This window comes from Marmota flaviventris, chromosome 5, assembly GCF_047511675.1.
Source record: "Marmota flaviventris isolate mMarFla1 chromosome 5, mMarFla1.hap1, whole genome shotgun sequence".
Classification (NCBI taxonomy): domain Eukaryota; kingdom Metazoa; phylum Chordata; class Mammalia; order Rodentia; family Sciuridae; genus Marmota; species Marmota flaviventris.
In genome coordinates this window covers 23,534,266-23,560,697 of record NC_092502.1, presented here as the reverse complement: position 1 = coordinate 23,560,697, position 26,432 = coordinate 23,534,266, and the positions used below count along the sequence as shown (strand labels likewise).

General features: G+C 41.5%; 1 protein-coding gene across 2 annotated transcripts in view; it reads right to left on the bottom strand.

Moving 5' to 3' along the window:
* Timd4 (T cell immunoglobulin and mucin domain containing 4) overlaps positions 1-26,191 on the bottom strand; it is a 34,441-nt gene extending 8,250 nt beyond the window's left edge. Inside the window, exons 1-5 of one of the 2 annotated variants that reach the window (XM_027938742.2) lie at positions 26,115-26,191; positions 20,502-20,843; positions 16,998-17,255; positions 15,510-15,593; positions 14,890-14,985 (exon numbers count right to left, since the gene is read on the bottom strand). In XM_027938742.2, the coding sequence (XP_027794543.2) occupies positions 14,890-14,985; positions 15,510-15,593; positions 16,998-17,255; positions 20,502-20,843; positions 26,115-26,172 (838 nt within the window). In that variant the 5' untranslated portion in view covers positions 26,173-26,191. The remainder of the gene's footprint in view (positions 1-14,889; positions 14,986-15,509; positions 15,594-16,997; positions 17,256-20,501; positions 20,844-26,114) is intronic. The other variant, XM_071611818.1, reaches the window with a different exon arrangement.
* Positions 26,192-26,432: the final 241 nt, after the last annotated feature.

Sequence of the window (26,432 nt, the reverse complement as noted above, 5' to 3'; positions counted from 1 at the left end):
AAGGGATTAATATTCAGAATAAATGTGGAACTTGAACTCAAGCATCTCAATGGCAAAAAAAAAAAAAAAAACTGATTTAAAAACGAGCAAGTCATCTAAAGAGACATTTCTTCAAGAAGATATTCATATGATCATCAGGTATAAGAAAAATGCTTATCACTAATCATCAAGGAAACACAGACCAAAACCACAAAGCCAAAATCACCTTACTCTAGCTAGGCTATAATTGGAGAGACAAAAAAAAAAATGTTGGTGGATAAGGATTTGGATAAAGGATAACAACAGTACAACCATTATGGAAAACAGTATGGGGTTTCCTCAAAAAACTAAGTATAGTATGGCAATATGTAAATCAATGGATGTGTAACTGATGTGATTCTGCAATCTGTATATGGGGTAAAAATGGGAGTTCATAACCCACTTGAATCAAAGTGTGAAATATGATATATCAAGAAATATGTAATGTTTTGAACAACCAACAATAAAAACTTAAAAAAAAAACTAAGTATAGAACAACCATATGATCCAGAAATCTCACTGTTGAGTGTATATTCAAAGGAAATGAAATCAGTATTTCAAAGAGATGGTTGCACTCCCATGTTTAATGCAGCACCTTTCATAATATCCAAGATATGGAATCAACAAGTTATCGACAAACAGATGAACAGATAAAGAAAATGGGATATGTATACAATATATAAAGGAATATTACATAGTCATAAAAAAGAATGAAATCCTGTCATTTGCAGCAACGTAGAACTGGATGACAATATATTAAGTGAAATGAGTCAACCACAGCAAGAAAACACTGCATGTTGTCACTCCTATATGGAAGTTCAATATGTTGATCTTGGAGAAGTTGAGCATAGAATAGTGGTTACCAGTGACACTGGGAAAGCTCAGGGGGAAGGGAGAATGAAAAGTTGGTTAATGGTTACAGAGGAAAGTGGGTAGAACAGATAACTTCTGATGTTCTCCAGTAGAATAGGGTAACTGTGGTTGATAACAAGTAATTGTATATTTCATAATAGCCATTAGGATTTTTGATGTTCCAAATAAATGTTTGAGGTGATGAACATACCAGTTACCCTGATCTGACCAGCACACACTGTATCCATGTATTGAAATATCACAAGGTACCCCACAGATAGGTAGCATTATTAGGTGTTATTTAAAAATTTTGAAAATCTTTTAAAGAAAAACTTTTTCTGAGCTTATACATTCACCAAAACCTCTGATTAATATTAGATTTCCCTTTAGGGCAAGCATTTATTTAAATGAAAAACACTAAAATAGGGATTTCTTGGTAGTTAGAATTCTTGCTATAAACTAGTGAAGTGGTCTCTTGATTTCTTGGTAGGCAAGGGTACTTGACAAAATGGAATTCCTGTAACAACCCGGATTTTAGAGGACTTCCAAGTCCTGCCATGTAACCTCTCTTATTTTGGCATCCAGGGACCCTCTCCACCATCAGTAAGTGCTTATCCCATGCTTGCTAGCTGGGTGACCATGGCCAGGACACTTCCCCTCTCTGAGCTATACAGCCTTCATCTGAAAATGCTGACATTTTACCATCTGATCTCCTATGTCTTTTTCACCTTTATAATTCTGGAGGTCTTATTACAAAGAAATCTGAATGACCTGAGGAAGTTATCTTTGCATACTAATCTTTTAAAAGGATGTAGTATTATAGTTAGCATAAGGAATGAATGTGTGGATACTTAAAAGTATATACAGAAACACACGCATACCTCTTGCTCCCCAAAGAAAACTAAAAAAGAAACACTAAAACAAATACATCTGACTTTGAATGGTAAGATTATAGACAATTAAAAATCTGTTATCAGGGATTATGGCTCAGAGGGAGAGCACTTGCCTCGAATGTGTGAGGCACTGGGTTCGATCCTCAGCCCCACATAAAAAATAAAATAAAGATATTATGTCCACCTATAACTAAAAAAAAATTTAAATCTGTTCTCATTAGTATATCTGCATAACTTCTAAATATTCTCAAATAGTTAGAAAAATTTAGCAGTAAAACACTCTTCATATCATGTGTGAATCATTGGGAATTCTCCAAGATGTCTGAGTCAAGAACAAACTCGGAGGCTGTGTTATTTCTCTGAAGCAGCACCGCGGTGACCTTCTAAGTGAAACTTTGAAGAGAGCTGTTTGAAACCCAGCAGCCCACAGCCAATCAAGGGTTGGAGAGGTGCTAATAGAAAAGTACATGCCCCTGGATCTAACAGCACCAATAAAGAATGATGCCCAATAGAAGTTGATTGATTGATGTTGTTTTTATAGATAAAAAATTTTAAATGAGTATCTATAAAAACTGATAAAATCTGAGTAGGGTTAATAACTAGTCAATTGAACTGTGCCCATGTCAGGTTCCTGGTTCGGACAATGTATATACGACATTACCACTGGGGGATGCTGCAGAAATGCCTAGGGCATCTCTCCGGGCTGTTTTTGCAATTACTTGTGAATCTAACATTATTTGAAAATAAAAAGTTTTTAAGGAAGGTGGACATGATCAAAGCAGGATATACTCATGTAGGGAAACGTTGCAGTCAAACCCATTAGTTTTTACAATTAATACATGGTAATAAAAATGACAAAAGTTTTTTTTTAATTGTTTTAAGAAATATTCCATATCATTTAGTCTAATCCATGCAGGATATAGTAGCTTTGCAGAAAAGATTTGTTGAATAAAATTTAAAGTGAGTTTAAAAGAACTCAGAATGTGGACTGGGGCTGTAGCTCAGTGGCACAGGGCTTGCCTAGCATGTGTGAGGCACTGGATTCGATCCTCACCACCACACAAACATAAACAAATGAAATGAAGGCTGACTGTCCATCTACATCTACCAAAAAAATTTTTTAAAAGAGAACATAGGATAATTTTGTAAAAGAAAGAGAAGGAGGAATAGAAAGAGGAAAGAAAAAATTTGTAAAAAATAATAAAACATATTATTATGTTTTATTATTGTTGCGTGATTATCTCTTGCTCATAGAGAGGAGAACACATATGAACTTTCATTTGATGATGTTTTAACCTTTTTGTTTTTTCACAAGAGAATGTATTTATTCTGTAACCTGCAAAGTCAATAAATTTTAAGCAAGAAAACTGTGGCACTAAGAACCGCACTTTGACCATCTAAGGACATAAAACCTAATAGGGTAGGAAGCTGCATTCAGAAGCTGTTCTGCAAGAGCCCTGGGAAAAAGCTGAGCGTCCACCCATCCTTTCCAAGGAACCCTCCTGAGTCTGCATGATGTAGATCAAGGGTTTGCAAAATATGACGTGAGGGTCAAGGCCAGTTCATGGAGGGTTTCTGTACAGTCCACAAACCAAGGATTGTTTCCATATTTTTAAAGAGTTGAGGGGAAAGCAAAGAGAAGAATTACTATTCAAAATTCAGATTCCTGTACCCCTAAGTTCTATGGACACACGGTGGCACCCATTTATTTCCATATTGGCTATGACTGCTTCTGCACTCTGGTGTCAGAGCTGAGTGGCTGCAACCCAGATGAGACTGTGGCCCACAGGCCTCAATGTACCTTTTGGCCCTGTACAGAAAAAGTTTGTTGGTCCCTGGCATGGTGAGCCTACTGGTGCATAAACAACCCAGTGGAGTCAGGAAATTAAATGCATCCTATCTGAACACAGTTTTAATATGAAGAGCCTTCCAATGAGACCCTCAGGTGATGACAGACTTCTCCTTCCACATGATTCTGCCTCAGGTGGGAGAACCCACAATCTCACTCAGCAAAGACCATGTGCTCTGTGCCATTCTGAGCTGGCATCGACATTTTACATTCAAAAGTCCTTTAAGAATCCACTTTAAATATCATCCCTGCTCCCATTCCATTAGTAATAATTTGCTTTAAATTACTAGACTCCTGCCAGAATCAGTTTATTGAACACTGGGTGCCTGGCACAGTGGCAAGCCCTTTATGTAAATCATCACATTTGTTGCTTACAAAAACCATTTTATAGACATGCAAACTAAAGTTGAAAGAAATTACCTCCTTTACTTCCTATTTATTTATTTTGTTGAATCACTTGCCCAAGATAACTCAGACGATAAAGGGACAATAATAGGAAATTTGAACCCAAATCTGAATGACTCAAAACAAGACTTGATTACAGCCACTCTGGGAGAAAAGAAAGAGTGCATTAAAATCCAGTTTGAAAACAGAAACTCTCCAATGAGAGAAATTCTAGCCAGAAATCAATGAGAAATAACTGCACTTCGTCTTCTCAGTGGGCACATTTTAACACTCTTGATAGACCCCGCGACTCATGTGGATACACTTCCCAAACAAAATTAGTTCTGAAATAAGTCAATTCAACCATACAATCTTAACGCAATCCTAGGATTCTGAAAGTGACAACTGCAGGCCTTCTGAGAAGTTTCTTTTCTTTCGTGAGGAACCCCTGGCCTATGCTGCCCTCTCTGGATCACTGGAGGTATGGTTTTAAGAAATCCAGAGAAAGCAAAGAGATCCCCAAAAAATGGCAATTTGAATATTTTAGAATTGGGAGGAATTCAAAATTACCTCCTTGGCTTCCTATCTATCAATCTATGTATCTATCTATTTATTTACTTATTTAGTCAAGGGAGAAATTGAAATCGAGAAAGAGAAGTTTATTTGCTCAAGTCTTCACAGTAGTGAGTTCCAAGGAACGTGACAAGAACCTGTGTTTGCTGACTTCTACACACTATTCTTATTTGCTGACCTTGCCGGTCAGCACTAACAGACATGGGACTTCAGAACTCCCCTGAAAAAAGTGGAAACACCCGTTTACTGAACTCACATATATATTTTTTTCAAATCTGGAAGCCTCTATAAGGAATGAGCCAAAAGAACACAATACATATACACTTTAATTAATAAACCAAAGGGAAGAACATTCAGGAGTCGGGGGTTCCTTAGCTACCAGAGCAAAAGTGGGTGTGGGCCTCTTTTTTTGTTGAAAGGGAACAGAGAGAAAATTGTGTTGATACCTGAAGAGGATCATAGAGAGGAAGGAATGCTGAGATGCTGTCACATTTCACACAAGAGAGGTAAACAGGAGAGAAACAGAAACTATAGAACAAGAGACACCGAGGTTGGAAAACTGCTTCCACCCTCCATGCTCCTGAGATAGCCCAGCAGCAAAATCTCATCACCAGAGGGCCCGGCTCAGGCTCCTCTCTTGGGTACCAATCTAAGGGTGTCAGCAAAGCAAAGATAAGACCCCTCCATTCTCACCTGTTCCCTCTGACACCCCTCTGAGGGCAATATCTGGCATTCTGTTATAACCAGACCAGCTGATCAGTAACTCCAGACTCAGGGCTAAGTGTTCTACCAAGCAGCCTTGGAATTATTGATAGTACCAACAACAATAATGCAGCTAAGAATTGACTACAAGCCAAACAACAGCTCAAGGTATTTTCCATGTTTGACATCAGTTAATCCTCAGAAAATGCCGTGCAGTGGGCATGGTTATTGTCCTTGTCTTACAGTGGGAAACTTTTGCAGCCCTGAAAGGTTAGGCAACTTGCTAAGGTCACGTGGCTAGGAAGGGACAGAGCAAATCTCAGAGCCAAGATTATCTACCTGCAGAGCTCAAGCCCTTATCCTCTGGGTTTGATGGACTTTGTAAATTGTGGGAAGAGCCCACAGAAACCTTGCTCTGCAAAGATTTGTTCTGGAAACTGAATACAATAATAAGCAATCCATTTAGAATGAAACCCCAGTCAGCTGCCATCTATATGGGTACAGTTTTAGGGAAGGAGATCCTAATGCACATTGACATCAATGATTATTATGAGCACAACGGAAGCATCAGAAGGACATGAAGCATATGTTGTTTCCACTGAGCTTCAAAATGATTCTATGAGTTAAGTAAACTTGGAAAGAATGATTGAAAGAGGAAGAAACTGAAGTTCTGAGAGGTCCCAGGCCATGCCCAAGGTTGCACAGCTAATGATGATTGCTAGTAAATGACACAGCAATGACATCTGATTACAGATTCCACTTCTTTCCTTCTTTCCGAGCATGCAGGGCTCAACACACCTACCACCCGCATGTGGCATGCTCTTGCCAAGGGCATTTTTGTCTTTATTAATAGATTTATTCCCAGTGAGGAGAACAGAGGTCTTATCACTGAGGACCCATGGACCCTGCACCCCTGTGAAATCAGAACTTTCTCTAAGAGCCTGGAAGCCCCTCCCTGGATCAAAAATAGGGGGACATTTGTCCCTGCAGAGAGGTCACATTCCAGCATTGGTCCGGCTCTGTGTTCTGTTTCAATGCCTCAAACTTAACTTCTTTTCCCCTCTGTGTTTGACTTGCCAGACAACTCCTGAAGCTTGACAACTGTCTTTGATCTTATTTGGCTGACCTTTCTGAAGGTGAGCTGCTAGATGCTAGAATTACATGGATTCAATTCCAACTTTATTAATAAAAAATACCATTTGTGCGGCGGATAGGATATAATGGGACTGTGAGAAGAATCGTGAGCATCCACTGTCTGTCCTTCTGCTTTATCCCCCGGAATGTCAGCCTACCAACCGATTCAAGTCTGTGAGCAGCACCGGGAATAAGAGATAAAACAGATCTGCTAATGCCTCTCGGAAGACGTGGACTTTGAAATCAACAGCATCCAATTTCTCGCTTCTAACGATGGCATTCGTGAGCAAACCTGAGCTCTACCTTGTTCTCTGCTCCCCTCTGTTCCTTATGCTGAGCTTGGACTGAGAAATGACAATTCCTCTTATAACTTCTTTATGCCCTTGATCAACTAAAGACCAAGAAAAGTATCTAGTTCCAACAGGGCTCCCTTTTATCTAATGAAACAATGCAGAATGGGGGAAACAGCTCTCATTTGGGAACCAGGAGAGTCTCACCCAAGGGGCTGGTCCCTCCTTCTCTTTGAGCTTTTCAAATACATTGGTGCCTCAGTTTCCTCCTCTGTAAAATAAGCAGACTGTACTGTACTTCCTTCTCAGAACTGCAGCTGGGATGGCTTAGAAAGAATCTCAGAGGAAATTTCTACACATACAGTTGCTTGGCCAATCTCATGGGGTTCTTATGTGGCAAGTCCTGGCTTCAGCAGAGTGATCTATATTTTCACAAAGCTCCCGTGACCCCGCCCAAGGCCTGGTCTGATATTTATAGATTGCATGGACTCTAAGCGCTAGCTCCTCAGCCTCCTCCTCTTAACTCTAACTTCTCTTGCACTTCTTCTTTGAGGCCCCCCTGCCACAGTGCACAGCATTGAGGATTTCCTTGCAGACAGCTACACCCTCCCTAACCCTTGACAGCTTCCTCTGACCCTGTGCCCTCTGGATCCCATCTTGTTTTTGATATCTACCTCCTTACTGGCTTTTCTTATCCCACCACTTTCTCCCTAGTGTTCCTTCAACAGGGCAGGAGGAGAGGGGACCCTCCTCTGCACCTCTTCATCTCTCCCTTCACCTCCCAATATCTTTAGGTGACCCTGCAGGAGCTTCCCTCATCCCCCCTTTGCTGATGACACAATGAAGTGTTTAAGGGGCCAGGTTCAAGAGCCCAAGAGACCCATAGCTCAAACTCTGGTACGTTCCTTAGTCTCTCCAAATGTTTCTTCTTCTTGGACAGAATACTAGACTCTTCCTCACAGGTCTAGACAATGCTTCAGAAGGACACCCTGTATCCAGAGCACTGAGCCCAGCCCTGGAACATAATAAGCACTCAATTAAGTGTAATTAGCAATAATTATATCTTTGAACCATCCCTCCTGAGGTCACACACAAGAAATCAGGGCAGACTGGCAAGTTCTTAGCATTTACTCTGTGCATCATCACAGTAAGTATTTTGATAAGGTAAGTGCCAATGATGAAAGGCACCCCCCTCCACCCTGGCATCAGGAGTCAGCCCAGACCCACACTTCTAACTGCCCACTAGCCATTTCTCAGAGGCATGTCAATCAATCGGAAGATCTTCCCCACAAAGTCCGCTCTTCCTCTGCACTTCCCTTACCAGTTAACCCATCCCACCAGCCCAATCTCCCAAGTGGCTTCCTTCTTTCTTTTGTGACCAAGTCCTCTGACTCCTGAGTCCTAAGTGATTGGCGCGTCCTTCTCTACCATTGCTGCCACCAGCATTCGGGTCCAGACATTCCTCTCTTACTTGAAATACTCTAGGAGCCCACTGGGTAGCCTGCCTGCCTCCAGGCTTGCTCCTCTAACACATCTGCTACACTCCTGCCAGAGCATTTGTCCCCAAGACAGAGCTGGAAATGGCATTCCCTACTCAGAAGTCATGAATGGTTCCTCTGAAGGAATCTAGAATGAATGAAATCTAAATTCTTCAATCCGCCATTCAAGTCCCTAAGAATCTAGCCAGAGCTTCCTGTCTCCGTTAGCTCAAACTGGACTTGAAACCATCTCCAGAGAGTTCACGCTCTTGTCAATCTTCCCTGTGTTTGCTCAAGCTGGTCTCCCTGCCCTTAGGTGACCCTGCAGGAGCTTCCGTCATCCCCCATCAATGAAATGATCTCCTCTTGGAAGAACCAATGCAAAGAACATTGAGTAAAACCATCCCTGACCTTGGCTCTCTTTTCCAAGACAGCATCCATCTCTCACTTCTTCCGGCCCCAGTGAACTTTTCACGTCTCTGTCTCAAAACATGAAGCCCCATGACAACTTGCTCCCCACACACCTGTCTCCACCAGTAAAATGTTGGGCCCTTTCCCACCCCTTCCCACGGTCCAGAAGCTCCTGGTTTTTATGTCCTGTGCCACATACAGAGTAGCAAGTAAAGATCATGTTACCCTTTTCCATGTGTCTAAACCAAACGCCAGACTACAAGAGAAAGATAAGAAAGTTCCATCTCCAGCGACGGTTTTCCTCTGACAATCCTTTGACTCCATGGAGAGGCCAGCTTGCTTTGGACAGTGAAGCTTGTGCTAGCTTTCAAAGAACACACAGTAATAGGAAAAAATGTTCCCCAAAGCATCCTTACCCCACTCTGCAATCATGCCTGTCCCTGGAACTAAAAATGACAAATAAATAAACAACCACAAGAAGCTACTGCCAAAAATCACAAGCAAAGAAAAAGAAAAATGTTACATTATCAGAGCTACACTATTGCTTCCAATTTTACTAGATTTACACTAAAGTTCTCATGTGCATTTGGGTGCATTAATGTTTTTTTTTTTTTAAGAGCTTAATGGTTATTAAACAGAGTAGCTGGGTTCATCCTGACAAACTCATACATGCATGGAAATAGATTTAAGTTCATGACCCCGCCTTTCCCTTCCCCTTTTCCCTTCCTCCTCCCGCTTCTCCTTCCTCTACTCTACTAGACTTTCTTTCATTCATCTATTAATTAGTGTTTAATTGGTTCTTTATGTAATCTTATCCTTCCTTCACCTTTTCCCTTCCTGTACTCTTAGCTTCTGCATATGAGAAAAAAAAACAACATTTGACCTTTGAGTTTCTGAGTATGGCTAATTTCACTTAGAATGATATTCTCCATTTCCATCCATTTACCAGAAAATGCCATAAATTCATTCTTTCTAATGAACTCCATGGTGTCTGTGTGTGTGTGTGTGTGTGTGTGTATCACAATTTCTTAATCCATTCATCTTTCGATGGGCATCTGGACTGACTCCATAATTTAGTTATTGTGAATTGTGCTGCTGTAAACGTTGATGTGGGGACTGGGGTAGTGGCTCAGTGGTAGAGCGCTTGCCTAGCATGTATGAGGCACTGGGTTTGATTCTCAGCACTGCATATAAATAAACAACAACAAAAAAAGGTCCATTGATAACTTAAAAAATATTTAAAAAACAAAACATTGATATGGCTGTGTCACTGTAGTTTGCCTCTTTTATATCTTTGGGGAAAGTACCCAGGAGTGAGATAGCTGGGTCATATGGGGGTTCCATCCCTAGTTTTTTAAGGAATCTCCAAACTGCTTTCCAGAGTGACTGTACTAATGTACATCCCACCAACAATGTACAAGTGTTCCTTTCTCCCCACAACCTCACCAGCACTGTTGTTTGTATTCTTGTTCCTTGCCGCTCTGACTAGAGCAAGATGGAATCTTGTTGTAGATTTGACTTGCATTTTTCAGGTGCATTAAATTTGAATTAGTCTACCATTTTGACTTCATGTTGGTGATTGGTATAATGATCCATTGAGAAGCTGAGAAAAAAAGTGAATCCTAATACTTTAGGAGTGAATATAAAATTTCCTTGTCTCAAGGGAGCTCTGTTGAGAGATAACGCCTGCCAGTCCTGGGACAAAGGCTGTTCATGCACAAGATCAGGAGAGCTGGCTCTGGTGGCAGATCTCTTCCCAACTCATTGAAAGGCCTCTCTCAAATCACTGGTCTTCTTGGTGCCTCAGTTTCCCCAGTATTCCACACAACACTTCCCCCTATACCCACCTCTCACTCTAGGAGTTCATAGACTCATGATCAGTATCCCTGAATCCTGGCTATGAGTCCCAGCTTTGCTTCTGTCTAGCTGTGTGATCTTGGATAAGTCACTGCATCTCTGAGCTCCATTTCTATGCAGTTAGAGAGTGGAGGTGAGGATGTCAGTCCTGGGTAGAGTTTCTCTTGATGCAGACCAAAGACTTTATAACTGGAGGGGAGGTCATTAAACTAGAAGATGTGGACACAGAGTGGCCTTATAACATGAAAAACATGAATCTGGAAGCCCTTGAATGGCAAGCTAGATCACGGCTCCTTTCCAGATAGAACTTGATTTTTCAAGTCTAAATTACAAAGTGGAACCTCTATAGATTGAACAAAACTGAGCATAGATTAAGAAAGACAAAACAATGAAGGGAGAGTAAAGACGTCTACCCGCAGCAATAAAGCCAGTAATGGCCAGTTCCGCAGAGCATCCTAAAAAGGAGTCAGTGGAAAACGTTCAGAATCTCACATTTACTCTTTTCATAGAGAATTACTACTATACGATTTTTAAAGATTTTATAACTTCCTCAAGTTCATAATTTTGTCACTCAGGGGCTATTTCCCCAGTGTAATTAGTAATTTAAAAAATAATAAAAACGACAAAGTGTCTATGAATGTATCAGGAATAGCAAGTCAGTGGACATCGGATACTAACGTCCTCTTATTATCCTTCTGGATTAACCTAACAAGGAAGGTGTGTGAGGGGGACTAGCAGCAGAAATGTAAAGAAAGGACACAGGAATCCTTCATGATGACAGTCATTTACCAGCTAATGGTTATACACACATGCATTTCCTCACCTAACCATCTCTTAAAAGTCCTTTATTACTATCCTCATTGTACAGTTTGAGGAAACTGAGATTTCAGAAAGGACAGAGCAAGAAGGGGAACAAACAAAAATCACCACAAAAGGGCGATGTACTCATGAGCATTCGGGTCCTCTTAAACCCCAGCCAAGGCCACCCAGAGACCAGGAGGAGGACTTGAAAGAAAGGACTGGAGATATTGAAGCCATTAAAGTGAGCCTGAGATACAATCAGCAGGGGACTTAATCCCAGTCCACTCTATTTCCTCTGGCTTTGGAGTCCATAAATAATGGTGATCGAGGCTTTGGGGAACAATTTGGGACAACTGCACGTACTTCTGCTTCCCAGAAATAAATGAAATGAATCCTCTTAGAGGGTTAAGAGTTTGCATGCTCCTGCTAGACTTCTAAGAGGGAGAAAACAATCTTCGTAAGATCTTCATCAGAGTTTTCATTTGTGGGTGTTTGTGTTTGTAACTGAATTATGGTTTCTAACCATTCGGGAAACTGCAGAAATTTTGGAGAATCCCATGAAAGTTCTGAGCTTTTCCACAGAAAACAGTGTACACACAAACACATAAAAGTCTACATATAATTTCAGGGGATTTATGCTCCCCATCTCCACCCAAAGTTTATCCACAGACAATCCTCATTTAAGGACATAGTTTAAAATTGGACATAGTGGGCTGGGGTTGTGGCTCAGTGGTAAAGTGCTTGCCTAGCATGTGTGAGACACTGGGATAGGTCCTCAGCACAACATTAAAAAAATAAAGTTATTTTTAAAAATGGACATAGTTTAAAATCCCTGAATCTGGGGTGTGACTGACTCTCTCTCTCTCTCTCTCTCTCTCTGGCTATGTGATCTGCGGCAAGTGGCTCCACATCTCTGAGCTCCATTTCTAAGTATCCATACAGTGGAGGGAAGAATTGCTACTCTGAGGAATGCTAAGGATTTAAACTAGCCCTCAACCATAGAAGCCTTACTATCCGAAAACAAATTGTGAAGAAATGGGGAGGGAATTAGAGACAATTAGCCAGGATGAGGACCCAGAGACGTGCAGTCCCTCTAAATTGGGTTAAAGCATTTTCGCTAAAACAAAGAAGAACCCTTATTCTATAAGAAGCTCCAAAGGGGAGATCAGAAGGAAGCAGCATAGGATTGTCAGAGTAGCCTTAGAGTCGGAAAGACATGGGTTAAATAGAGGCTTGCCATCAACTAGACAAGTTATTCATCTCCGTGGACTCTAAAACAGAGGGGATAACTCTACCTACCTCATGGAATTCATGAAAAATAAGAGATAATACAAATAAAATGTACAGTGGGGGAAAAGGGCCTCAAAAAGCATCGGCTTCTTTAATAAATTATCTTATCTTCTCCATTTCTTTACCTGTAAAATGAGGATCATAGCTGTACCTGCTGGATGATCACTGTGAGGTTTAAGTAAGAACATGGACATAAAAACTTTTCAATCATCACCTAATATACAGTGAAGTCCTCAATAGGTGGTGACTGCAGTTATACTGTGTTTCATTGTAATAAAAAATGGGAAGAATAGGGTAATAAATGAAAAAAACATGACCTTTTATTTCAGACTGGAAGCCCAGGTAAGTCAAGTCATATTTAAGAACATGTAATCAGCTGGGTGTGGTGGCGCATGCATGTAATCCCAGAGGTCTGGGAGGCTGAGGCAGGAGGATCTTGAGTTCAAAGCCAGCCTCAGCAAAAGCCAGATGCTAAGCAACTCAGTGAGACCCCGTCTCTAAATAAAACACAAAATATTGCTGGGGATGTGGCTCAGTGGTTGAGTGCCCCTGAGTTCAATCCCTAGTACTCTCCCCCCCGCCCAAAAAAAAAGCAATCAGAGCTAGACTTCCTGGTTCTAGTACCTGAAAACTATTAATATTGGGAAATTTAGATAAAACAGCTTTCTGTGCATCTGCTAAGAGCTATTAAATGAAGCAGCCCCTACATTTCAACCTGGACCCAGCCCATGCATGTGCTCAGTAAATTCCAGTTTCTTCCATCGACATTCAGTGTGATGAGTCTGACTGGCCTTATGGCAAGATCCTCTTAAGCTTCAACCTATGGATATTGCAGCAAGGGCTCTCTCTGTAATAGGATTTGGTCCAGGAGGAGTGAAATTAATGTTATTAGAGATAGTATAGAAAATAAGAAAAGAGATTCTATGTTATTCCCTCATAATTCTGTGTAAAATAGTCTAATGTTTAAAATGGAATAGAGAATAGTAGTTTGGGGACACTATCCTGACCCTCCACTACCTTTCTAGTTGCTTCCTTCTCCTTTGCAAAAAGTAGTTCCCCAACTTCACTCCAACCCCTGAACAAAGAAGGTTTGGATCTTGTCTCCCAGTTTCCCTCTAGCTATCAACTTCCATTCCAGATCTTCACACTGTATGAGTTGATGCAAGCCAAAGCTTCTCAACATCAGATCACACTCGCATTGCATCTTAATTTATAATCTCATTGCAAAACTTCCCCCTGCTTCCACGCACTCCTGTCTACCCCTTCTGAGCCCTATGAGTGTTGTTACATTGCCTCATTTGAGTTAAGGGATGACTGTTTTCTGATTGACATACATATAAAAAGATGCTCAAACTCCCTGTTAATCAAAACAGGAAAAGAACAAGATGACATGTTCTGAGAAGATTGAAAAAAAATAAAATGGTCATATCAAGCATAGGGAGGATATGGGAAAGCAGATATTCTGAGGGTGGGAAAATAAATCAGCACAGCCTTTCTCAAGGACAATTTTGTAATAGCTGTTAAATTGAAAAGGGCACATTTTTTTTTCAATCTAGCATTTTTACTGCTTCATCACCAAACCTACCTAGAGAAATGCTTGCATAATTGCTGAAGGAAGCATGCATATTCAAGGATGTTCACAGCAGCATCATTTATAATAGAAAAACTTTGGAGCAACTGAAATACCATTCAGTAGGCAATAGATATTATGAGTACCCATGGTATGACCTATTTTAGTGCAATTCAACATAATGATACTGGTCTCTACATGAACTGAAAAAATAAGTGGTCCAATATACATCATTAAGTAAATAATGATATTTACTCAAATATCATATGCATCATATAACATGCAGTACCTTATTGTATATGATATGATGGCTTAAAACACACACACACATCACACATAAGGGAATGAAAAAAAGATCTGGAATGACCATCTTCAATTAATAGTGATTATCTTGGGGGGTGAAGAGGCTGGGATTGAGGACAATGAATCAAGGAGAATTTCATTTCTGTCTTTATGTGCGTTAGTATAATGTTTGTGTGATTTAAAATAAATAAGTAATGGTTTGACAAATGAGCTATGATTTTCCTACCACTATTCCTGGCTTCAAGTCTGAAGTTGCTAAAGAAGATGGTGGAGTTCAACAGAGGGGCTTTGGAAATGAGCAGGGGAGGGCAGAAGCCACCCCACCCCCAGGCTTGTGACAGGTTTCACTTTGATCCCAGTTCACAGGAGGATGTGGAATAGGCCCCAATGGATCAGAATCAGCAGAATCCTAAGACATGCAGTCATGTGGCAGATTGTCCCCATAGCCAAAGACAAACCAATCACAAGCACACTGCTCCCTCACCTGGTTGAAGAGGAGTCACTGAATCGCCAGTTTCCCCTGAGTCACTCTCTCTCCGTGTCCCCTGGGATGTAGTCCTAAGAACCCGAGTTTCAGACCCTTTGGAAGAACAAAGGGAGAAGACTAAACAAACATCCCACTGAGTTTCAACAAAGAAAACTAAAGTCCTTGGAATTAGGATGAGAAAGAAGAGTACCACATGCTAGAGAGGCCACCTGCTACCTTTAGGGAACCACAAAGGCTGCTCTCAAGCCAGCTTGTCCCAGGTGGACTTCAGGGCACAAATGCCTCAAGGCCTCAAGGTTATCTGTAGTCTTCTGTTTCAACACAGTTTTGTTTTTTTGTTTGTTTGTTTGTTTGTTTGTTTTTTAGTACCAGGGATTAACCACTGATCCACATTCCCAGGCCTTTTTATTTTTTGTTCTGCAACAGGGTCTCACTAAGTTGCTTATGACCTCACAAAGTTGCTGAGACTGGCCTCGAACTTGCGATCCTCCTGCCTCAACCTTCAGAGTTGCTGGGATTACAGGCCTAGGCCACCATGCCCCGCCTCCGCATCACCTTTACTCAGTGTTTCTCCCTTATCCAAGAGGTGAGGAAAGATACAGTGAGGGTCCGCTCACCTTTGGCCGTAGACGAGGCAGTGTCTGCAGAGGTTGCCTTGATGCTTCTCCAAGACGCGCTGGAACCACGAAAAGTTGCTGATTCTGGGAGAGAAAAAAGTTTGATAAAAGGCAGTTAAAAAATAACAGTGTGAACGGTACTTGTGGTAGGTGGTAGTATTCAGAGATGGGGAGGGGCCAGGGAAGTGCCTGGAGAGGGAATTGGGGAGAGGTGGGAGGGGTCTGGGAGGGCCCTGGTGGGGCAAGGGAGGGGCCTGGGAGGGGGGTTAGGAGGGGTCAAGACATACAAGCCCTCCCTTTTTTTTTTTTTAAACAATCAGCTTTTTGTGGTTTCTCTATATGTCCAGCTTTCCTGAAAGATGGAAGGTAATCTTGAGACTCAAGGAAAAGAAACTAAGATGTTTTAAGATGATTATTTTAAAGCTTAAAGGAATTTGAAAAAAAATGCAAAATGGATTAATAACTTAGAGTTTATGGATTTCGATGACGACTCAGAGAATCATAGAATCAGCCAATTCAATATTGGAAAGCCACTGGAATTATCTGAGCCTGACTGAGCCTGCTAAATGCTGCCTCGTGGTTGTTTTCCGGTTCACTTACCTCAGAATCAGGGTTGAAATGTGGAGGAAGCTTAAACAAACCCCACCAAGCAATGGAGCTAGTCACTTTGAGAGATACAAAGGAGCAGAGTCAAGAAAAATTCAGGGGAAATATAGAGAAACCAGGATAGAACTAGTTGACCTATTTTAAAAACATTTCCTCAACCAATCTCTAAAGACCAGGCAGAGACTTCACCCCAAAAGGAGAGCGCTGGAGTCTGACCCCAAATAACCTTTCCTGGTTCTTTAGGAAGCAAGACTCCTGGGAGGTCAAAGGGAGAACCCAGGAAGCTGACTTGTCAAAAAACACAAAGGAAAAGAAACAGAAAAGGGGGAAAAATGAAACAATAAAGGAACAGTTTAGTGAAATAATATCCACACACACAAGTGCTCTGTGCTTGATGGCTGCCTCTCGCCCCCCCATTCATATTCATGTTGACATGACAACCCTCAGTACTGCAGAATATGACTGCATTTTGAGTTAAGCCCTTGAAGTGGTAATTAAGGCCAAAGGAGATCATATGGATGGAACCTAATCCAATACGACTGGTCTCACAGAAGGACAGACAGAGGAAAGACCATGTGAGGACTCAGGGAAAAGACAAGCATCTACAAACCAAAGAGGACTGAGGGGAAACCAACCCTGCTGACACCTGAGCCTTGGACTCCGAGATCACAGAGCTGTGAGTAAATGTGTTCTCCTGTTTAAGACACTGGCACGTGGTATCCGTGATGACAGGCCTTGAACACGAATACAAACACGTGCATGCATACCCCCACAAAGACCCAAGAGAAGGTTCTTGGGCTGCCCCAGTGAGAACCTTATTCTAAGGAAATCAGGGCACCTCTCACCAGCGGAAGGGAAGAGGGGCCCAGTTCTGCAATCTACCTGTGGTGAGGACAGGCCCTTCCGTAGAAGGCCCGGTGGTCAGAAGACTCGTGGCCACCTCCGGGAGGGAGGTCATTGTTGTCAGGGGGCATGTGGTGGACGTTGTGAAGCCCGAGGTGGCCTTTGTCTGAAGCAGTGTTCTCGTTGTGAGGTCAGGGGTCGTCGTCACGGCTGTTGTTGGAAGCACCACTGTGGTTGTCGTCATGTGAGGGGTGGTGGTTGGGGGCAAGGTGGTCATTTTCCTGGTGGTTGTTGGGGCTGTAACCAATACAAGACGTGTCTGGCACCAAGCAGAGATGGAGGAAAGGAAATGACACAAATGTATCGGGGGCCTGTCCATTTCTCTCCACTTCTATCGCCCTCACCAGGTCTACGGGCCTGGGCCACTAATGTTGGGTTTCTCCATTCCTTTCCCTTCCAATCTATTCTTTACATACTGGCTACAGTCATCTTTCTAAGTGACAGATCTAATCATGCCTGTCCCTGCTTAGAACGTAGGTAGGGTCCTATGTGACCAAAAACTTAGCCCCATGCTTTGGTCTGCCCAGGCTCCAATCGCATGGCTCCAGCCTCCTCTTCTCACTTTTTCCAGCCATCGGGCCTTTCTTCAGATCTTTGAACACATCACTGACTTTCGAGCCATAGGAACTTTTGTGTGTGCTGAATCCTGTTCTTTCCTTGTTACTATCTATGCACTAGGCTGACTCCTCCTTCAAAGGAGGGCTCAGGGGAGGCTGAGGCAGGAGGATCATGAGTTCAAAGCCAGCCTCAGTAACTTAGCAATGTCCTAAGCAACTCAGTGAGACCCTGTCTCCAACTAAAATACAAAACAGGGCAGGGGATGTGGCTCAGTGGTCAAGTGCCCCTGAGTTCAATCCCCGGTACCCCATCCCAAATAAAAGGAGGGCTCAACTAAAAGGTCCCTTCTGTGGAGATGACATCCAGATTCTGCAATAACTACTCTAGGACTGTCTGTATTGTGTTCTCCTACTTCACCTCCACAGCATTTGTGGCATTTCAGAAATGCTATAAATTTAATTACTTGGTTATTATTGTTTGTTTGATTATTATTGTTCAAGATCTACTTCTACTAGACTGTAAGCATCAGGAGGAAATCCCAGCATTTGTCTTGTTCTCCTTTGTGAATCTGATACCCCTCACAGTGCCTGGAACATCATAGGTACTCCAAAAGCATTTCATGAATGCATGAATGAACTAATGCACCCAAAATGCACCCAAAGTGTGCAACTTTTGATGAGAATGTAGTTTACTTCAGATATCAAAGATTGGTTCATGCCAACATTATGCATTCCATACACATCTAAATTTGAGTTCATTATCTATAGTTTATTCTATGCATCTCATCTTCTCTAGAATATGTCAAATTTCCCTAGACTTTAATGAAGCAAAAAGACACTATTTGTTCCAAATGAACTTGGAAGTGACCCTGGAGAGTATGAAAGTCAATTACTATTTTATAAAATAATAGCTAGTTATACCAGACAAGACAAGAGAAGACTTGGGTCAGAGTCATTTAACTTCAACAAAATTCATTTTCTTCTGCAAAATTAGAATACCCTCAATCTCATAAAAGAAAAATATATCGATATGTATGAAAGTTTTCTAATTTAAAGCATTCTTTTTAGTTGTTCTCAAATTTTAGAGTGTTTCATAGTCAATGGAGAGATTCAAGAATATAGATATCCACAGTGTGAAGGTTCCTTAAAAGACCAGGCATGGAACCACCATATGATTCAGCCATACCACTCCTCTGTATCTATCCTAAAGAATTATAGCCATCATACTATAGTGATCCATGCATACTCATGTTTATAGCAGCACAATTCACAATGGCCAAACTGTGGAACCAGCCTAAGTATCTATCAACGGATGTCTGGATAAAGAAAACGTAGCATATATACACAGTAGAATTTTATTCAGCCATAAAGATGAATGAAATTATGTTATTTGCAAGAAAATGAATGGAACTTGAGACCATTATGTTAAGTCAAATGAGTCAAAGAAGGTCGAGAGTCATATATTTTCTCTCAAATGTGGAGGCTAGAGAGGAAAAAGGGGGGCAGTATGTGCAGGGAGGTCTCATTAAAATAAAAGGAAGATCAGTAGACGAAAAGGACCAGTGAGTGGGAAAAGGGGAAAGAAGGGGAAAGTGCTGGGGAGTGGTACTGGCCAAACTGCATTGTTATATTGTGTGCATGTAGGAATACGTAACAACAAATCCCATCATTGTGTATAGCTATAATGTACCAGTTAAAAATGTGGGGGAAAAATAAGATAGATATCCAGATCCTGCCTTCCAAGGCACAGATCTGTTAGGAATAGAGCCCAAGAATCTTCCAGTTGATGTGGATGCAGGCATAATACACACCTCACTTTGAGAATCTACATGGTGGGCAAGCACTGAAGTGGGTTATTGATAGCATAATTTAACCAGAGGCTCTAAACAGCCTGTTCTACACAGCTCAGATCTTTAGGAGTCCCCTGCTTTCCAAATTTTATCAGAAGCCACTGATGGCAACAGAAAAAATATATGCCTAAAAACTACTCTGTCTACAGATCCCCAGCCCTTTTCCCTCTTTCCAAAGTCACAAACCATTTGCTAATAGGCTAAAGCTTACTCGTGAACACATTTTATTTAGTTCACATGGTATGTATTTAATTATTATTTGGAAAAATTATGGAAAAAAATATGCAAAAATCAATACAGTCCATATAAAAATTGGGAGATCTGAAAACACTGTGCCCAAATTTCTGTTAGCAGACAACCCCCTAAATAAGCAGCAGCTGCCCTCTTCAGTTTGACCCTGCAATTAATTCTTTCTCTTCTGTCTCCCCACCTTCAACCTCATTCATTTCTGAGGCTGTCTTGTCAAACTTGGTTTGAGTTTCCTTTCCTGCTTCATATCATGGCTTAGCACATCAAGTCTAATCTTTCCAATTATCATCTAGACAAATGCGGCCTCTTCACTACCACCAGTGAATCTATCACCCATGGTTATGTCTTAGATATGAAATGTCCCCAAAAGCTCATGTGTAGGATGCAAGAATGTTCAGAGGTGAAATTATTAGATTATGAGAGTTGCGACAATCTGTGGATTTCTCCATTGATTTGGATTAACTAGATGGTAATGGTGGTCAGGTAGGGTATGGATGGAGGAACTAGGTCACTGAGGGTGTTCCTTTAGGGTTGGTGTTTTGTCCCTGCTGAGCTGAGCACTCTCCCCTCTACCCTTTCCTGGTGCCATGTCCTGACTGCTTCCCTCCACCAGGCCTTTCTGCCATGATGTTCTGCTAACCTCAGGCCCAGAACAACGAGTTAGCTGAGCATGGACTGAACCTCTGAAACCATGAACCCAAAGTAATTTTTCCTCCTCTAAGTTGTTCTTGTGGATATATTGGTCACAGTTATACCAATCTCACCATACACCCATTAGTCACTGAATTTCCCCTTCCCCAGAAACAAGCCCGTCTGCATGTGCTCACCTCTACTCAGCACCAAGCGAATGTGCTTCTTCACGTCATTGAACCAGCCTGGCACCTCTATGCGGCAGCAGTACACCCCGCTGTCCTCTTCATTGGTGTTGGAGATGGTCAAGGAAACATGACCTCTCTGGATGTTCCCCAGAAGCCTATATTTTTCAGACGCACTAGAGAGCACTCTAGATCCGTCCGTGTGGAGAAGCGCCTGGCTGCATTTGGAATTGGGACAGTGGCCTTTGCCCCAGCACATGCTGTTTCTGTCCTGAGACCAGGACAAATATAAACAGGGCAAAGTCACTGACTGACCCAAAAACGATGTCACGGTATCCTCTGATGCAGTTGGTACTGCAAGAGAAAAATAAAAACATTAAGCTGCACATGACTCAAATCTCTCAGACATGCAACATAGCTTTCCTGCAAATAGATGCTTCCAGGAAGATGCAAAGAATTATAGTCTGTGTTTTTGTTTATTGTTTTGTTTTGTTTTTGCAGTTCTGGGGATTCAACACAGGGTACTCTACCACTGCCAGCCATTTTTATTTTTATTTTTTATTTCGAGAGAGGGTCTTGCTAAATCACTAAGGTTGGCCTTGAACTTGCCATCTTCCTGTCTCAACCTTGAAAGCAGCTGTAATTATAGGCCTGCACTAGTGTGCCCAGCAGGTTTCTTTAGCATAAAATTTTGATGTGCCCTTCAGCACCCGGGAGCTCCTAACTCCACACACTTTCACCCTCGGTAGAGATGGTCGACCACCTGAGTCTATAAACTAATCTTGGCAGTGAGAGCTTTCTACTGATTTAAACACTCTGATCTTGACTACCATTCAATAAACCAATAAATTCTCAAATCAAAGCTCAGACCCTGTAATCCAATTCCACTATCTTATGCAAACTAATCCAAAACCTCAATAAGCCAATATCATGTACTACTGATTCAAATGCCTCAAATGGGTCTCCCAACCCAGAGTGCACCATGACCGGAAAATGAGCTGTTAAACTATATTCCATTATCCTTCTCGCCTCTCAGTATTGGAAATGGAAATTGATTCTCTAGACTATTTCTTTAATGTTACAGAATATGAAGTTAAGAGGAATTCATAGATGTTTACTCATTCATTTTTAATAGATAAATAATAAGAGTGTTCATTTAGGGAGTATATATGATGTTTTGATCTATGTATATACAGTAGAAAGTTTCAGTCAAGCTAATTAACATGTTCATCACTTCACCAATGTATCTTTTTTTTGTGGTGAGAACATTAAGTCCTTCAGCAAGTTTGAAATATACATTATTATTTTTAACTGGGAAAACCATGCAGTGCAATAGATCACTAAAACTTATTGTCCCAGTCTAACTAAATTTTAGACCTTTTAATCAATATCTCTCCTTTCCCCATCTTCCCTTCTATTCTATTGCTAGATTTCACCTGTAAGTGAGATCATACAGTATTTGGCTTCTTGTGCCAAGCTTATCTCACTTAGTGCTTCTTAAATATTAGAGCTAGAAAGGGCCACAGAATTATCTAAAAGGGCAGCTGTCTGCTGGGAAGTGATATTGGCCAAATTATATTGTTATATTGTGTGCATGTAGGAATATGTAACAACAAATCCCATCATTATGTACAATAAACGCACCAATAAAATGTGAAAAGAAAATAAAATGGCAGCTGTGACATATAAAAATTCTGGAGGTTTGCATTTACCATGGAAGCTATGTGAGATGGAATGGTACACTGTTTCTAAAATGGAACATCAGTATTTCCTAACCTTGGTTCTCATGGGCATGACCTGGGGACCTTGTTAAAAATACATAAATTAATTGCTGAAATCAGAGTCAGCCTCCCCGAGGCCAAGGCCTATGGATGGGTACATTAATGAGGTTCTGCGGGTTGTTCTGCTGCAGTTGGCTGTTCAGCCAGTGTTTGAGAACCACCAGGCAAGTTCTTCTATGATTACCTCCATCTCTGGGAATCCATGAAACATTTTCACTACTGCACATGTCAAACCCATTGGTTCAACGGACCATGATCAATTTTTCTAAAACCCACACCCTTGCTAGATGCTATTGAAGTGATAGCTCAAGAGGATATATCTCTCAAAACCTTAAAATAACATCCTGTACCTTTTCCAGTATCTGGATTTCTGCTAATTATTTTCTCCAAGGTACCCTCCCATGGGACTCTCTATTCACTAACTCAAGGAGCTGATTGGCTGAGTTGTGTAACATGGTAAGTAGAGTCATGTTCCTCCTGTCTCAGGAACATCCAGGTCTTCCTCCTTAGGAGATGGTGATCCTGAAGCCCAAGAGTTCCCCCAGGTGGTAAGTAAAACTATGTGCTTCCTGAACTTTCCACAGTTGGCTCTTAACAATGGAAGCGCATTCCAAGTTTGGACCAGCTTTCAATCTTCCTTGATTCAGTCTCTTCACTTTTCCACAGTGGAAAGGCTTTGCAGTTTATGTAGATGTACTGGGAAGTCCATTTATCCCCATAAAACCAGGAAAAAACTAAGAAGTACATTGTCCTCACTCCCCACAGTGTTAGCAATGTAGAACACACACACCTGAACTGAATAACCACTGAATTATGAATTTGTTCCTATGACTATTTGGTAAATGAATTTAAAAATACGCTGGGCACCCTGGTGCACACCTGTAATCCCAGCAGCTTGGGAGGCTGAGGCAGGAGGATCATCACAAATTCAAAGCCAACCTCAGCAACTTAGTGAGGTACTTAGCAACTCAGGGAGACCCTGTCGCTAAATAAAATATAAAAAAGGGAAAGGAATGTGGCTCAGTGGTTAAGCACCCCTGGGTTCAATCCTCAGTACTGAATATATATATTCTACTGGCGATTCTTTTATTTTTCTAAACATTATGATATTAAAGGAGGCATCCTATTACATAATAGCAAAAGACCCAATAGAAAAACTGGCAAAGATGGGAGAAAATTGGAGCAACCAATTAATTTTACCCATTATACTGGCAAAAATTTAGAACATATAAAATCAACTCTTGGCCAGCGTATGAGTAAACAGGGCTCCCAGACACTACTGGGGGAATGAAGGGAAGGACTCAGCCTTCTACAGCAAACTGGAATAAAATGAGGGTGTGAACTGGCAGAGCTATACTGTGGGGCACACTGGTAGTTTCTATTAATATTCAATACACACAAGTCCTAGCTATGCTGGACAGTTTCATATTTGTTATGCACCCTCGAGAAACATGTATGCATAAGGATGCTTATTGGCAAATCAGTTTTTTTTTTTTTGTTTTTTGTTTTTTTTGCAGTCTGTGAATGCGATGGACAGTGTCTGTGTGTGGAATGGCTGAATGGCAGCATTCTTAGATTGCAGGAAGTCTAAGTAGATTAATAGTGTTAGAAAGTCCTATATGAATTGCATGAAAATTTCAAGCTATTTTAATGTATGGAAAGGGCCAATTTCAAAAGAAGACATAAAATATAAAACATTTTCAATAAATAAATGGAACAGTTTGCATTTCTTATGGGCTGAGATATAGAGAAGTCTGTGGTGGGACAGACCAAACTCATGACATCAATTACCTCCACAGTGACAGGGAAAGGACTGGAACCAGGCGTACTGATCAGAAGGGATTTTGGCTCTACAATATTTTTAGTTTTCCAGTAAGAGAGTTTCTATATTACTCATCTGATTAAAAATCAATATTTGAAAAAAGGAAGCATTCTGTGAGGTGTGGTAGAAAACACCCTTCAGCGTCACGCTGTAACCTCATCTGCCACTTACGGCTTTTGCCTTCTTGCAGAAAACCCACAGTGATCATCATCATAAGACAAAGAGGAGGGGCTGGGGCTGGGGCTCAGTGGTAGAGCACTCACCTAGCACGTGCGAGGCACTGGGTTCGAGCCTCAGCTCCACATAAGAATAAATAAGTAAAATAAAGGTACTGTGTCCAATTACAACTAAAAAAAAAAAAAAAAAAAAGACAAAGAGGAGGTACTCACCTTAGGAAGATGTCTAAGGTTCACATGACATGAAGTATCAAATGTCATGTGAAAATAATTAAGTACAAGTAGAAGTAACCAAGCACCTTGGGATTTGGAAACGGGACAAGAATTTTTCCTTCAGCTGTAAAAGTATCCTGATAAGGAAATACTGGAATCGAATCAGTTTCCCCTCTGTGGAATTACTAGGGTGGGTATAACCAAGGTTCTGGGGCCAGCTAGGTTTCTTCTTCAGTTGATGTCCCTCTTCCAATCCAGGGCTTGGTTTCACCATTTACAGAGTGCAGGGTTTCATTAGGTACCCCTTAGGTGCACATCCAGTTTTGATCCTTGGTAATTCTGTGGAGTCACTCTCCTCTAAGTTGACCATTTTAGAAAAGGCATGTTTTTTAAAAAATACGATTTACCAGGTGCTGTTTCCTTCAAGCAAGATGGGAGAAGCCCATTCTTGACCTTTCTGAAGCAGGACATGTGGACATCACTCCAGCAAATTTCAACATAACAAAACTCTCCAAACTTCAAGCTACCAGGGCAATATAAAGACAAGTAAAAAATAGTGATAGTCAGACGATCATTTTCTTACATTAAAAAAGGGAGTGCTCACACACCAAACCCAATATGACATGTCAAAGTGACAGAGACTTCATTAGACTATTCTTTGACAGTCTATTATGCATCAACCATGGAACCAGGTTCTGGGATACAAGAAATAAATCAACCTGTCCTGCCCTCTCTGAGCCTACAAAGCGTCTGCACCAGAGGCCGTGAAGAGAGCAGTTACTTTGGGTGACAAGTTCTCTGATGCAGGAACTCCTGCAGTTGGAGGAGAACTCAGCAGAAGCACCTAGACCAGAACTCAGGCTACAGGGTGGACAGGAAAAGGCTGACTAGTGGAGACCAGAGGTTGCTTGGAGTTGCTTAGAGAGGAAAGAAAGAGACAGAAAGAATAGCACAATGTGGTCTTGAGGGAGAGAGGGAACACAGCGAGAGAACACTGTAGGAGAGAACACCTTTGTTCCTTGGAACAAAGGTGTTCTCTCCTACAGGACGTATTTAAAATTCATACTCGAATAAACACAGACTTTCAAAACAGCAGGGCCATTTGATATTGTCTAATCCTGGAATCAGATAGTCAGAGGTCTCACTTGGGTCCCTCACTTCAGACATGGAAGAGGCAGAGCAATTCAGTGTCAATGCTAGTGACTGGGAAGCAACCTTAGCTCAGGCAAGTGTCTGCAGAAAACCCCAGGGTGCAAAGGGTGTGTCACTGGCCAAAGCTAAGTGGTGCATTACATCATTCAAAACCTGGAAACAATGTGCAGGAAAGAAACCTCACCTTGAAGCCCTGTCCCCAGCAAATCAAAACAAAACAAAAAGCAAACAACACTCCCATAATAAAGAGAATAATAAGAATTATAGCAAGGGTTCTTATCAGAACAAATTGCTCTGACTCTGACTGTGATACATAGCTCCTGCAGGTGACAGTTCTTATCCCCATTCACCTCTGTCTTCTCTTAAATTGTCATTTTCAACATAAGCACAAGTTACCCTAACCCGAAAGCTCCCAAATCAATCTCATGGTGAACACCTGGGTAACACGAGCCCTTATAGGGGAAGGTTCCAGAACACTTACCCAGATAAATCCACCCGAACTGCATCACCAGCCAGAGAAGGAGAGGCCCTTGGGACATTTTGACAGGAGTCTGTCTGTCTGTCTTTCTGTTCAAGACCCATTTCTTATACCACGCTTACTGCTGACAGGGTGGGACATTTCAGTTTCAGTTCTCTCTTTGTCTCATTATCTTCCCTTTCCCCCATCCTGAATAGCCTCCCTCAATTTGGGATCTGCGATAAAATGTGCTGAGCACTTTTGTCCTGGTGATAAGTGTGTGTGCACAATTGTCTGGAGTGATGGTAGGGGTGTACATGTGCCTCTGTCCACGCTTGTCAG